Source organism: Dipodomys merriami, unplaced genomic scaffold (assembly GCF_024711535.1).
Source record: "Dipodomys merriami isolate MVZ:Mamm:240054 unplaced genomic scaffold, mDipMer1.0.p SCAF_41, whole genome shotgun sequence".
Classification (NCBI taxonomy): Eukaryota; Metazoa; Chordata; class Mammalia; order Rodentia; family Heteromyidae; genus Dipodomys; species Dipodomys merriami.
Window position 1 is genome coordinate 11677110 of NW_027205715.1, and position 15391 is coordinate 11692500.

At 44.0% G+C, this 15391-nt stretch overlaps 1 protein-coding gene across 3 annotated transcripts in view; it reads left to right on the top strand.

Moving 5' to 3' along the window:
- LOC138807037 (protein arginine N-methyltransferase 7) overlaps positions 1-15391 on the top strand; it is a 36520-nt gene that overhangs the window by 12811 nt on the left and 8318 nt on the right. For all 3 annotated transcript variants that reach the window (XM_069992608.1, XM_069992610.1, XM_069992609.1), the window contains 8 exons: positions 4848-4960; positions 7000-7241; positions 7419-7599; positions 9528-9655; positions 9978-10113; positions 10879-10962; positions 12712-12759; positions 13797-13886. In XM_069992608.1, the coding sequence (XP_069848709.1) occupies positions 4848-4960; positions 7000-7241; positions 7419-7599; positions 9528-9655; positions 9978-10113; positions 10879-10962; positions 12712-12759; positions 13797-13886 (1022 nt within the window). The remainder of the gene's footprint in view (positions 1-4847; positions 4961-6999; positions 7242-7418; positions 7600-9527; positions 9656-9977; positions 10114-10878; positions 10963-12711; positions 12760-13796; positions 13887-15391) is intronic.

The following is a 15391-nucleotide window of genomic DNA, read 5'->3' on the forward strand; positions in this document are numbered from 1 at the left end:
AAACTTACTTAGTTGGGGCTGGGAAGGTGGCTCAGTGGTAGAGCGCTTGCCTTGCAGGCATGAGGCCCTGGGTTCGATTCCTCAGCACCACATAAGCAAAAAGAAAAAAGCCAGAAGGGGCACTGTGGCTCAAGTGGTAGAGCGCTAGCCTTGAGCTGAAGAGCTGAGGGACAGCGCCCAGGCCTAGAGTTCAGGTCCCACGACCAGACCCCCCCCCCAAAAAAAAAAAACCCTGAAACTTACTTAGTTGTAAATTCTGCCCCAACGTACAGCAAGTAAGATTATTCTGTGTGGACAGGCCCTCTATGTATCTAGAAATATTGTTTTCTAGTTAGAAGGAGCAAATCAATTCAGACTTCTAAAATTTTACATACCCTTTGATAGTTGGAGAGTACATTTGAAAGATTTGCAAAGTAAAGTAAAACATTTTCTATTTTTTTAGAGGTATTTTAGAATTGAAATATCTACCTAAAGTCAAGTTTTCACCCCCATTGTGTGTGTGTGCGTGCGTGTGTGTGTGTGTGTGTGTGTGTGTGTGTGTGTGTGTGTGTGTGTGTGTGTGTGTGTGTGTGTGTGTGTGTGTGTGTGTGTGTGTGTGTGTGTGTGTGTGTGTGTGTGTTGTTGTGGGTTTGAACTCTGGGCCTGGGTGCTGTCCCTGAGCTCTTCAGCTCAAGGCCAGTGCTCTACCTCTTGAACCACAGCGCCACTTCCAGTTTTCTGGTGGTTAATTAGAGGTAAGAGTTTCACAGATTTTCCTGCCTGGGCTGACTTTGAACCTTGATCCTCATATCTCAGCCTCCTGAGTAGCAAGGATTATAGGTATGAGCCACTGAGCTTGATGTAAAACTTTTTTTCTTTTCTTTTTTGTTGGTCACAGTACTTGAACTGAGTCCTGGGCACTGTCCCTGAGCTCTTTTGTTAAGGCTAGATAAGACTAGTGCTCTACCACTTTGAAACACAGCACCACATTTGATTTTCTTTTTCTTTTTCTTTTTTTTTTTTGTCGGTTGTGGGGCTTGAACTCTGGGCCTGGGGGCTGTCCCTCAGCTCTTTGGCTCAAGCCACAGCACCACTTCCAGTTTTCTGAGTGCAGCCACATTTGGTTTTCTAGTGGTTAATTGGAGATGAGTCTCACAGACTTTCCTTCCCTAACTGGCTTTGAACTGTGATGCTCAGCTCTCAGCTAGATCTTATTCTCCTGAGTAGCTAGGATTACAAGCAGGAGCCACCAGTGCCGGGCAGACTTTGTTACTAATTGTCCATCTCAACATACAGCTTTCTTGTTGCCAAGTTGGGTGTCTTCCTCTGTTTCTCTTTCTAGTTTTTGCAGCATTGGTACTTGTCTGCCACTTAGTCCTTCCTGATACTTTATCTTAGTGATGTCTCCCAATACTCGTTGTCCTTTGTTACTTTTTTGTCCCAATGTGTATTCTCCAAGGTTCTGTTGTCATTCTTCCTTAGAAATGCCATTTAAGTTTATGGTCTTTTTCCCAGAGATGGATTGCACAGAACAGATATAGCAGCTCTTACCCATTCATGTGGCACACGTGGGTAAACTGCTCTTCTCCAGACCTCTTTTCATTGTTCCCTCACAATGCTAAATGCCAGGCTCCCATGAAGTATTTATTAAAATTCACTGGGTCATAAAGCTTTATTTTCATTTTAATGAAGCAGTTTTGGATCATATATCATTTTTATGTTGCATAATTAGCTTAAAGATTATTCAGGAGGTAGAACTGGCAGGGCTTGGTGATTGATTGGCTGCAGGATAACGGGGGAGGAATCAAGGATTCTGCTGGTATCTGCTCTCCATTCATGGGGTACTAGGCATTGGAGTAAGGTAGTGAACAGGGTACCTGTTCTGGAGTTACTAGTAAATGGTATTTTCTTACAGTATGACTGAGACTGTTGTTTGGTGAGACAGGAGCAAGTGTGCAGCAGTGAGGTGGGATTCCAGGCTTACGTATTTATGCTTGAGATAATCAGCATTGTGACAGGACATTAGGATGGGCAGGGCCCCTTAACGTACTGGTCCCTGTGCCAGTTTCTTCTTCTTTTTTTTTCCTGGATATTGAGGCTTAACCTCAGACTGAGCTTTTGCCCAGTCAGCTTTTCTGTTCATAGCTGGTGCTCTGCCACTTGAGCCACACCTTCACTTCTTTGGTTTTTGTTTGCTTTGTTTTGTTTGCTGGCCAATTGGAGTTAAGAGTCTCTCTGATTTGTCCGCCTGGGATTGGTACAAAACAGAGATTCTCAGATCTTCCTGAGTAGCTAGGATTGTAAGTGTGAGCCACTGGTTTTGGCTTGAAGTTTGTTAACATCTGTTTTACTTCATGTTAGTATACCATCACAGGAGGCAGAATTCATTTGTCCTTCTTGCCCTTTACCATCCATCCCCCTTTTACAGATGAGACATTTGATGGTGTGAACTAAGGGCTCAAGGTTAGAAAGACAGATCCAGATCAGATTTATAGGACTATAGGCTTAAGCTCTCCCCACTATACCCATCTCTGAACTGTATTTCAGATGTCTGTGTTTTTTTGTTTGTTTTTTGTTTTTTAGTACTGGAGTTTCAATTCAGAAATTTGTACTTGCTAGCAAGTAGAGGTATGCCTCCAATCTTTTTTGCTCTTGTTATATTTGAAATAGGATCCGCTTTATGCCTTGGCCACCCTGGATTGTAGTCCATTTATATTTCCCACCATAGCTGGGTAGACAGATTTTTACCACCACATTCAGTTTTTTCTGTTGAGATGAGGTTTCATGAACTTTTTGCAGGGCTGGCCTAGAACCCTGATACTCATTATCTCAACCTCTTAAGTAGCTAGTATTACAGGCATGAGCTGCTAGCTCTTGTCCTTTTATGAACTATTTTGATACTTCTAGCATCATCTGTCAGATTTGTCTTCTTGTAAGGAAGATGAGTGGATTTTGTCAAATTATAATTTATGAGCCATTAGAAATGTTTACAATAATTCTTTATGATGAATAGCTCCTTCCAAAGTCTATTTTGTTTTTCTTGGTTCATTAAAAGTTTTAATTATAGAAGTAACTTATTACAGAGGTTTAGAAAACATTTAACAAAAGAATTCTCCAAAGTCTTACTTTATTAAAGCAGATGGTTCTGGGGAGATTACTTGGTAGCAAGACACCAACTTAATTAGGAGGATTTAATAGAAAGACTCTGGGGAATTCTAAATCATGAGTCTCAATTTTAGTCATGCAGCTAAGTGACTGGAAGATTATCAGACAACTCCTCACTTTGGGTGTGTTTGTGTTTGTGTGTGTGTGCATGTGCGTGCACATGCCAGCCAGTGTGTACCAGTGCTAGAGCTTGAACTCAAGGCCTCAGTTTCTTGCTTGGCTTTTTCATCAAGACTGGGTTCTACCACTTTAATTAGAGCTCCACGTACTGCTATTTACTGGTTAATTAGAGGAAATAAGAGTCTTGGTTTTGTCTGTCTAGGCTGGCTTCAGGTTTCAGCCTCCTGAGTAGCTAGAATTACTGGTGTGAGCCACCAGTTCCCAGCTTAACTTCCCTTTCTTGATTTGATTTTCTGTCCATCTCTGTAGTCTGGAAATATTTGGTAGTTTTTGCTCCCAAAATACTTTTTGTTGATAGAATGGAAAGATTTCTATATTTTTAACTGATTTCAATTTGAAACTGTTTCATTTTCCAGTTTATATTTTCCATCTAGTATACATTTGGGGGGCATAGTATTTCGTTTCTTATTTCTAAGTCTTCTGCACCCTAAACTTGAGCATACAGAAGAGTTAAAAGAGTGGTACAGTATATCCATTTTCTCTGACTTGTATTTGCCAGTTATCATTTGCCTGACCTTTGAACTTTTTTTTTTGGTCGGTTGTGGGGCTTGAACTCTGGGCCTGGGCGCTGTCCCTCAGCTCTTCAGCTCAAGGCGAGCATTCTACACTTGAGCTACAGTGCCACTTCAGGTTTTCTAGTGGTTTATTGGAGATAGGAGTCTCACAGTCTTTCCTGTCTGGGCTGGCTTTGAACCGTGATCCTCAGATCTCAGCCTCCTGAGTAGCTAGGATTACAGGCACGAGCCACCGTCGCCCGGCTCTGAACTTTCAATCATCCTGCCTCCACCTCCCCGGTGCTGGGATTATAGGCCTATACCACTATGATAGTATGTAGATTCTTTCATTGTTGAACCATTGAGTTCACTGGGAAATCAGTTGCAGACATAATATTTCAAATCTATGCATATGCATTTCATTTCAATATAATGATCCATTAACTGCTTCTTTTTTTTTTTTGACGGTTGTGGAACTTGAACTCAGGGCCTGGATGCTGTCCCTGAGCTTTTTTTGCTCTAGGCTCAAGGTTAATGCTCAAACACTTTGAGTCACAGACCCACTTCCAGTTTTTTGGTGTTTAATTAGAGATAAGAGTCTCATGGACTTTCCTCCTGAGTCTGGCTTTGAATGTGATCCTGAAATCTCAGCTTCTTGAGTAGCTAGGATTACAGACATGAGCTACCAGCAGCACCTGGCTTTCTTTTTTTTTTTTTTGTCGGTCGTGGGGCTTGAACTCTGGGCCTGGGCACTGTCCTTCAGCTCTTCAGCTCAAGGCGAGCGCTCTACCACTTGAGCTACAGAGCCACTTCCGGTTTTCTGGTGGTTTATTGGAGATAGGAGTCTCACGGTCTCTCCTGCCCGGGCTGGCTTTGAACCGCGATCCTCAGATCTCAGCCTCCTGAGTAGCTAGGATTACAGGCGTGAGCCACCAGCGCCCGGCCTGGCTTTCTTATCTTTTACATATTTACTATGACTACTTTTCCTATTCTGTTCCTTGCTTTGATTCTGTTCTGTTGTGTTTTCAGATGGTGACATGCCGTGCCGTGCCAATATCCTGGTCACAGAGCTGTTTGACACAGAACTGATTGGGGAGGGAGCACTTCCATCCTATGAACATGCACACAGATATCTGGTGCAGGTAAGCTGTTGCACACATTGCTTATTGCTATACCATGGTCAGCACAGACATTAGTACCTACCTCTCTGTATACTCTGGGATGCCCCTCAATCCTGGGAGGAATGTGGCTCAGGTGGCAAGGTGTGCTGATGTAGATAAGCCCTGTGCTTGTCATTTCTAGTGGTAATGGCTATAAGTACTTTCCTTCCCTGCTGGGTCTCCTGGGCCTGGTATATAGAGGATGCAGAATGAGTGAGTAAATGAATAAATGAATGAGTGAAAGAAGGAGCTCAAGCCATAGCCAAATAGGGAAGAGTTGTCAGCAGTGCTTGTTAAAACTAGTAGGTCAGAGCTGGGCACTGGTGGCTCACGCCTGTAATCCTAGCTACTCAGGAGGCTGAGATCTGAGGATCGCGGTTCAAAGCCAGCCCGGGCAGGAGAGACCGTGAGACTCCTATCTCCAATAAACCACCAGAAAACCGGAAGTGGCGCTGTAGCTCAAGTGGTAGAGTGCTCGCCTTGAGCTGAAGAGCTGAGGGACAGCACCCAGGCCCAGAGTTCAAGCCCCACGGCCGAACAAAAAAAAAAAAAAAAGGTCAGGGTGGCAGCTCTCCATTGGGCATTGCAGTGAGGAGATTCTGGTTCTTGTATATGAGCAAGAGCTGAGCTGAATGGACACTAAACCTGGGACCAGAATTGCTACTTGCCAGTAAGTCCTGGACTGTCTTCCAAGATGGTATGGAAATTGGAATGATAACAGAGCATGATGATAATTCAGGCTTTTTTTTTTTGGGTCCGGTCGTGGGACCTGAACTCTGGGCCTGGGCGCTGTCCCTCAGCTCTTCAGCTCAAGGCTAGCGCTCTACCACTTGAGCCACAGCACCACTTCCGGCTTTTTTCTTTTTTGCTTATGTGGTGCTGAGGAATCAAACCCAGGGCCTCATGCATGCAAGGCAAGCACTCTACCACTGAGCCACCTTCCCAGCCCAGGCTTTTTGTTTTTGTGGACCAGCACAAAAAAAACTAGGGCTTGACCTCAAGGCCTGTATGCTGTCCCTTAGCTTCTTTGTTCAAGGCTCGCATTCTACCACTTGAGTCACAGCACCATTTCTGTCTTTTTTTTGGTAACTGGAGGTAAAAGTCTCATGTGAAACTCAGGTCTCAGTCTTGCTGAGCAGCTGAGGCAGGAGAATTGGACTGCATAGCAAGAGTATTGCCACAAAAAAGGTGTAAAAATTGGTTGTGGTAGTGCATGCCTATAGCACTCGGGAGGCAGAAGCAAGGAGATTGTCAGTCTTAAGTTTTGTTTTTGTTTTTGTTTTTGTTTTTGAGTCCGGTCGTGGGGCCTGAACTCTGGGCCTGGGCACTGTCCCTCAGCTCTTCAGCTCAAGGCTAGCGCTCTACCACTTGAGCCACAGTGCCACTTCCGGCTTTTTTCTTTTTGCTTATGTGGTGCTGAGGAATCGAACCCAGGGCCTCAGGCATGCAAGGCAAGTGCTCTGCCACTGAGCTACCTTCCCAGCCCCTTAAGTTTTTCTTTAAAATGACGTGGGCACTGGGGCTGGGATGTAGCTCAGTGGCAAAGCGCTTGCCTAGCAAGTGCAACGTCCTGGGTTCGATCCCCAGTACCAAAAAAGAAAAGACAAAAAAAATACAGTTAAAAAAAAAAAACAAAAAAAAAACCAAACAAAAATGACGTGGGCACTGTTCCTGAGCTTCTTTTGCTCAAGTCAAGTGTTCTACCACTTGAGCCACAGTGCCACTTCTGGCTTTTTCTGCTTATGTGGTGCTGAGGAATCGGACCCAGGGCCTCATGCATGCAAGGCAAGCACTCTACCACTGAGCCACCTTCCTAGCCCCCCACCCCAGCCCCTTTAAAAAAAAAAAATTGACTTCTGTTTTTCCTTTCCCCAAGGGCATTTGACTAAAAGCAGTCACTATCCTGATAGTGGAAAGATGTTACTAAATTTTCCTTGCCAAATGAGTAATAGATCTCTTGGCCAATAGAAATTCCTATGGGTTGGATGTCTGATTTGTTGTTGTTTTTAATACAAACTTAGGAGAATTGTGAAGCAGTGCCTCACAGAGCAACTGTCTATGCCCAGCTGGTGGAGTCCAGAAGAATGTGGTCATGGAACAAGCTGTTTCCTGTCCATGTTCAGACCAGCCTTGGGGAGCAGGTCATCGTTCCCCCCTCAGAACTAGAGAGGTGTCCTGGTGCACCTTCTGTCTACGACATTCAACTGAACCAAGTATCACCCTCTGACTTCACTGTCCTCAGTCATGTGCTGCCTATGTTCAGGTACCAAGGATCCTCCCTAGGTGCTGGTGCTTTGAGAATTGGGAAATTCTATTTATTTGGGAAGAAAACCTAAGTTCTTTGCAATTAAGTGTCATAGAGAGATCTCCTTCCATAGAAGTTTAACAGTAGAATGTGTGATATCAAATTATATGATAGTTCCTGAATATTCTTTCACAGTGTGGACTTTAGCAAGCAAGTCAGTAGCTCGGCAGCCTGCCACAGCAAACAGTTTGAACCTCTGGCATCTGGCCGAGCTCAGGTGGTTCTCTCCTGGTGGGACATTGAAATGGACCCTGAGGGGAAGATCAAGTGCACCATGGCTCCCTTTTGGGCACAGTCAGACCCAGAGGGGCTCCAGGTAAGAGGTAGTAGTAGTTGAGCATGTTTTCTTAGAGAGAAACTTTTATTATTGGGAAAAATAGCCTATAGAACTTCTGATCACAAAATTGTAGGCAGTACTATCAGTCAAAGGCAAAGAAGAATTCCTTTGAAAATGAAACAAAAATGAGGCTGGGGATATAGAATGCTTATCTAGCACACTTAAGGCCCTGGATTCTGTCCTAGCACCACACAGACACACACACACTCACTCACACTCACTAATAAGAAGGTGCAGAGTCCCCATAACTATACAAAATAAATAAGTAGATAGATATTAAGAAACAGCCTATCTGTAGGAAGACAGACCTCTTGGTGAGTTCATGGACAGCACCACTAGTCAAAATGAGCAGCAAGCTGGGTGGCTCACGCCTGTAATCCTAGCTACTCAGGAGGCTGAGATCTGAGGATTGTGGTTCAAAGCCAGCCCAAACAGGAAAGTCTGTGAGACTTTTTTTTTTTGTCAGAAATAGGGCTTGAACTTTGGGCTTGGGCACTGTCCCTGAGCTCTTCAGCTCAAAGTGAGTGCTCTGCCACTTGAGCCTCTGGTGGTTCATTGGAGATAATAGTCTCACAGACTTTCCTGCCTGGACTGGCTTTGAACAGTGATCCTCAGATCTCAGCCTCCTGAGTAGCTAGTATTACAGGCATGAGCCGCTGGCACCCAGCCTGTGAGACTCTTATCTCCAAATAACCACCAGAAAACTGGAAGTGGCCCTGTGGCTCAAGGGTAGAGCACTTGCCTTGACTGAAGAGCTCGGGGACAGCAGCACTCAGGCCCAGTGTTCAAGCCCCATGACTGACAAAAAACAATAAATAAAAATAAAATGAACAGCATCTGGGTGCTGGTGGCTCAGTCTGTAATCCTAGCTGTTTAGGAGGCTGAGATCTGAGGATTGCAGTTCGAAGCTAGTGTGGGCAGGAAGTTCCCCGGGACTCTTATCTCCAATTAACCACCAGAAAACTAGAAGTGCTGCAGTGACTCAAAATAACAGAGTAATGGCCTTGAGCAAAAAAGCTCAGAGACAGTACCCAGGCCCTGAGTTCAAGCCCCACAACCAACAAAAAAATTAAAATAAACAGCAAAGAATTCTTGGTGTATTAGTTATGCCTCTTTCCGTCATCCTGGCACAGCCACGAAGACCACTAGCCCTCCACTGGGATACTAGGGACTCTGAGCAATTTGGAATAGAGAGCCTTAGCCTCACTTTCTGGGCCCTCAAAACTCATCTCAGGCTAGGAAGTTGGCTCAGTGGTAGAGTGCTTGCCTTGCATGCATGAGGCCCTGGTTTCGATTCCTAAGCACCACATAAACAAAGCCAGAAGTGGCACTGTGTCTCAAGTGGTAGAGCACTAGCCTTGAGCTGAAGAGCTGAGGGACAGTGCCCAGTCCCAGAGTTCAGGTCCCACGACCTACAAAAACAACAACAGAAAAACTCACCTTCTCTAGCTTAGTAGAAAGTAAAAATCATGAATTACAGAAAAGGAAATAGATTATTTTTTTCATGTGTCCTTATATACAGGATAAGAATAAAAAAGAAAAAGGTATATTCACAGAACTATGTATATTCACAGAACTATGTACATCACAGAATTTATGCTAGCAAAAACTGGATGTAAGCTTAGATGTAAGTTAAGTTCTTATGCAGAATACTCACAGATATTTAAAATGTTAAAACTGTGATATAGATGAAATATTGAAAGGATTAAGCATCGACAAAAACTCATATTTGGAAAGCAACCCAATATGGAGAGAGACCTATTAGTTATTTTTTATTTTAGCCTTCTTTAAGACAGAGTTCAGCTGGGTACCATGTCTTTGCATACTAGTGTGGCTTTGGTCCCTGGATTAGAATTGCTGCTGTTGGTACAGCTTGGTAACTCTTATCTCTCTGCTCCCCATTTCAGTGGCGGGACCACTGGATGCAATGTGTGTATTTCTTGCCACAAGAGGAGCCTGTTGTACAGGGTACAGCCCTCTGCTTGGTTGCCCACCATGATGACTACTGTGTATGGTATAGCCTTCAGAGGACCAGGTATGCCGTGCCTTGGAGTGGAGGATTGAGGCTTCTTAGAAACTGCATATTGGTGTAAATTTCCCATGTACAGACTCAGAGATGAAGGTGGAGTGATACGTACCTGAATAGAATAAAATAAGAACAAAGGGTATATACTTTTGTGTATACTCAATAAGAGGCTATCATGGGTTGCTATGTCTTGTTTGGATGATAGCAAAGTCTGGATGCTATGCCTGCTTGGGAGCTGATATTCACTAGAGACTTGTGCATGTCCTCACTTACTGGCATCTTATGGTTCATGCTTAATCACTTATGTCTGCTTTTTCCTTTCTTGACCTAGCCCTGAAGAAAATGGGAAGGTCCACCAAATGCGCCCCGTGTGTGACTGCCAGGCTCATCTGCTCTGGAATCGGCCTCGGTTTGGAGAGATTAATGATCAGGACAGAACTGATCAGTATGCTCAGGCTTTGAGGACCGTAAGTATCCCATCCCAAAGACCCCAGTACTCTGCTTGTGATTTGCTAATTTTTTTTTTTTCCAGTACTGGGACTTGAACTTGTCCTGGGCACTGTCCCTGAGCTTCTTTTTTGCTCAAGGCTAGCACTATACCACTTGAGTCACAGTTTCCAGCTTTTTCTGTTTATATGGTACTGAGGAATGGAACCCAGGGCTTCATGCATGCTAGGCAAATACTCTGCTGCTAAGCCACCTTCCCAGCCCCTCTATAAATTTTAAAATGTAAATCCAGCTAGAAAACCTTTGCTTCCTGCTGCATGTAGCAAGGGGATCCACCTGGGGAGCTTATGTGGCCTTTGCAAGAGGTCTCGGGCACCCATTGGATATGGGTGTAGAAACAGTGTGCCTGGGTGTGAGTGCATACATTTTTCAGGGAGAGGAAGGATCCATGCTGTCCCAAGTTCCTGTCTGAGGAGTCTGCGGTCCATAAAGTCCCCCTGCCTTTGAGGAGTCACTGAAAACATGGACAAAGAGGAAAAATGTTCTCATAGATTGGGAGGTAGATTTCTTCACGTGGGGCATTTGCGCAGCCTTCTGGTTGAATTGGGAGTTTCCTGACAGTGAGCACGGAGGGAAGAGATGAGTAGGTCAGGACTGCTTATTGCTTGAATCTAGGAGACAGACATGACAGCATGGGAGCCAAAAGGATCCATCCATGTGATGAGGAGGATGGGTTGAGGTCTGAGGCTAAGCAAACCTGTGTTGAGCCTGTTCTTATCTTTCAGGTGCTGACCCCAGACAGCATCTGCCTCTGTGTCAGTGATGGAAGTCTACTCTCCATGCTGGCCCATCACCTTGGAGCAGAGCAGGTACTAGACACATGGCTTTTAATCAGCATCCTAAAGATAGTTTTTCTGTCTCTGTCTCTTTTGTCTGCTTGTTTCCCTCTCCCCCCATTTCAGAGAGAGAGAGAGAGAGAGAGAGAGAGAGAGAGAGAGAGAGAGAGAGAGAGAGAGAGAGAGAGAGAGAGAGAGAGAGAGAGAGAGAGAGTGTGTGTGTGTGTGTGTGTGTGTGTGTGTGTGTGTGTGTGTGTGTGTGTGTGTGTGTGTGTGTGTGTGTGTGTGTGTGTGTGTGTGTGTGTGTGTGTGTGTGTGTGTGTGTGTGTGTGTGTGTGTACACGCCAGTCCTGGAGCTTTTTTTTTTGTGGCCGTGGGGCTGTGTGTGTGTGTACGCATGCTCCAGTCCTGGGGCTTTTTTTTGGGGGGGCTTTTTTTTTGTGGCCGTGGGGCTTGGAGTCTGGGCTTGGTCACTTTCCTGCTCTCTTCAGGTCAAGGTGAGCACTCTACCCCTTGAGCCATAGTGCTACTTCCAGTTTTCTAGTGATTTATTGGAGATAAGAGTCTCACAGACTTTCTTGCCTGCTGGCTTTGAACTGTAATCCTCAGATCTCAGCCTCCTGAGTAGCTAGGATTACAGGCGTGAGCCTCCAGTGGTTGGCAAGGGGCTTTTTTTTTTTTTAAGTGTGTATGTGCATGCTTGCCAGTTTTGGGCTTGAACCTCAGGGCTTGGGCACTGTCCTTGAGCTTTTTTGATCAAGGCTGATGTTCTAATACTTGAGCTACTACTCTACTTCTGGTATTTTTTTTTTTTTTTTTTTGCGTTAATTGTAGATAAGAGCTTGGCTGGCTTCAAACTTCTATCCTAAGATCTCAATCTTCAGAGTAGCTAGGATTATAGGCATGAAGCCTGGGCTCTAGTTGTTTTGTTTTTTTTTTTGATTGGTCAATGAAGTTTGACCTCAGGGCCTAGGCACTGTCCATGAACTTTTCAGCTCAAGGTTAGGGCTCTACTATTTTGACCCACTTGCAACTTCTGTTTTTCTTGTGGTTAATTGGAGAAAGAAGTTTCATGGACTTTTTTTCCTAGCCTGGCTTTGAACCATGATTCTTAGATTTCAGCCTCCTGAGTAGCTAAGATTACAAGCGTGAACTACCAGCATCCAACTTGGGCTCTAGTTTTTGTTTTTGTTTTTTGTTTGAACTCAGAATCCTGTGCTTTTTTGATGCCTTGCTTGGCTAATGTTTTACCACTTGAACCATGCCATCAGTCCATACTTTTGCTGATTAGTTTAGAGATAGAATCTTGCAAATTTTTCTACTTAGAATGTCTTTGAATGGTAATCCTCTAAATCTCAGCCTTCTGAGTAGCTAGCATTATAGAAGTGAGCCACTGGTGCCTGACTTTCCATTATTATTATTATTATTATTATTATTATTATTATTATTTATTTTTGCCAGTCCTGGGGCTTGAACTCAGGGCCTGGGCACTGTCCCTGAGCCTCTTTGTGCTGAAGGCTAACACTCTACATTTCACCCACAGGGCCACTTCTGGCTTTTATTGTTTATGTGGTGCTGAGGAATCGAACCCAGGGCTTCATGCATGATAGGCAAGCACTCTACCACTAAGCCACATTTCCAGCTGACTTCTGTTGTTGTTGTTGTTTTTCAATATTTTCATTTAAGTACAATTAATCTTCATTGATTTCATCCCTTTTTTCTTGAGTTTTTTCCATATGTTAAGTGCATCTCTGATAACTCATACCATGGTGTTCTCTTTAGGTATTTACAATTGAGAGTTCAGCAGCTTCCCATAAACTAATGAAAAGGGTAAGTGATAAATGTTAATGAATTAATAAGGGAATCTGTTACATCTTCCTTCCTGAGTCTGGGATGGGTAGTTTTGCAGCATATTGGTTTTTTTTTTTTTTTTTTTTGTCGGTCGTGGGGCTTGAACTCTGGGCCTGGGCGCTGTCCCTCAGCTCTTCAGCTCAAGGCGAGTGCTCTTCCACTTGAGCTACAGCGCCACTTCTGGTTTTCTGGTGGTTTATTGGAGATAGGAGTCTCACAGTCTCTCCTGCCTGGGCTGGCTTTGAACCACAATCCTCAGATCTCAGCCTCCTGAGTAGCTAGGATTATAGGCGTGAGCCACCAGCGCCCGCCGGCTTGCAGCATATTGGAACCAAGGAACTGGCAGAAGTAGCCACTATATTGAAAATCCTTCCTGTGGCTCTGGCTCTTGCCTGAAGTACTGACATAGAAGCCCTTTGAACTGGAAGATGTTTATACTCTGCTTTGGTTTTCATAACTCTTCAGCTTAGACTTTCCTTCCTTCATGTAAAATCTCTTCAGCTATAGCTCTATTCTTGGGACTAAATTTTTGTCTAGGGAGTCACTGCAAGCCCAACTGGAGAAGTCACTTCTCTGCTTGGCAGTGTTGGTTTGATTTCCTCACTGGAGGGTGATCTACTTCTACCACAACTGTAAGAAGTGCCAAGAGTCTTTTTTCATGACCTCATTCTTGGTCTATAGGAGCTGCTGGGGAGGAATTTCCACACAGCAATTAATTTGGTGCTCTTGAGCCATTTGGCCAGACAATTTAAAAGCAGAGAATGCAACTTTGAGAAGTGTTTGGTTTTCCTCTCATTTTCCTTCCTTTCTCTTCTCTTTTTCCTTCATTCCTTTCTTTCCTTTTCCTTCCCTTCCTCTCCCCTCCCCTTTCCTCTTCTTTGTATCAACCTCATGACTTCATGCACATTAGGCAGGAGCCCTGCCACTGATCTATACCCTCAGCCCAAGTTTCCCCCATCCTCCTGGACTAAAATGCTTCATTACAAATGCAGTAATCATACTACTTTCTTTCTAAGATCTTCAAGACTAACCACTTGGAAGATAAAATTAGTATCATTGAGAAACGGCCTGAGTTGCTAACTTCTTCAGACCTGGAGGGTAAAAAGGTAAGGAGTAGGGGCTTTTGGTCATTCTGGGGCCACATGAGCAGGGGGCAGCCCAGTGCTGAGGTAGCCCCAACTCCCCACTGTCCTCTAGACCTCTTGGTGTGTGATGTCCCTCAGCTAACTTACCAGCTGAAACCTTGCCGCTGTGAGAATGCGTGAGGTGTTTGCAGAGAGAGGGCCATCAAGCACAAAACTGTTCCTCTGAACTCAGGCTCATCTATCCCCACTTTTTCCTTCATAGCACCCTGCTTCACTTCTTCCTGTTCACATCATGTCCTACCACAGCTGCTCTTGCAGCCCCCAGAACTGCTCCTACCAGAGACCTTGGGTTACTAAGCATTTATGTCGGGCTACTTGTCCCAGGTTTTCTTTGTTCTTTCCTTTCTGGTGCTTCGTTCTCAGTCTCTTTCATGTTTGTCTCCTTCCACTCAGTTCTACCATCTTGTCCTTCCTCTATGTATAGTTATCACAGCTATAATCCAGTTTTAGAATATTTCTACCAAACTCCTGGGAACCTATTTTTATAGCCAGCTAATGCAGTGTACCCATCCCCTGAACGCAGGCAGCTGTTCTTCTGCCTCCATACAATTGCCATTTCTGAGCATTTTACAAAAGTAAAATGCTGTAATTTTTTTTTTTTTTTGGGGGGGGGGTCCGGTCATGGGGCCTGAACTCTGGTCTGGGCGCTGTCCCTCAGCTCTTCAGCTCAAGACTAGTGCTCTGCCACTTGAGCCAAAGAGCTGCTTCCAGCTTTTTACTTTTTGCATATGTGGTGCTGAGGAATCGAACCCAGGGCCTCAGGCATGCAAGGCAAGCACTCTACCACTGAGCCACCTTCCCAGCCTATTTTGTTCCTTTTTAATGCTAAATAATATTCCATAATATCAGTTTGCCAAGTTTGATATATCTGTCTACTGTTCCCATTTTTGGGCTAGTTTGAATATTTTTGCTATGAATACTGGCATATAAATCTTTGTGGACTGTTTTCAGTTCTTTTAGGAAGATTCCTAGGCATGGAATTGCTGGGCTATGGTAATTATATTTAAGAAACTGCTAAAGTGTCATTCTGGGTGGCCACATCAAACATCCCCCATCAGTATGTATGAGGGCTTGTTTCTTGATGTCCTTACCAACACTTGCTACATTTTCTCTTCTTCAATATAGCCATTGCAGTGGGTGTGCAGGGATCTCATTCCAGTTTTAATTCGTATTTATCTGATGATTAATAATGTTGATGTGCTTATTAGGTCTTGTGTTATGAAATGCCTATTCAAGTCTCTTGCCCATTTATAATGATGCTTTTTAAAGTAAAGAGCTCTATAATATAATCCATATACAACTTTCTCATTTGAAGTATTCAATTCATTAGATTTTAGTATATACATAGGGTATAAGTATAACCAGATCATTTCTAGAACATTTTTTTCCTAGAACACTTTTCCAAGGCTCTCTATTACCATTAATGGTTGCTCTATTTGTCTCTAATCTTTCTAGCCCTAAAGCAA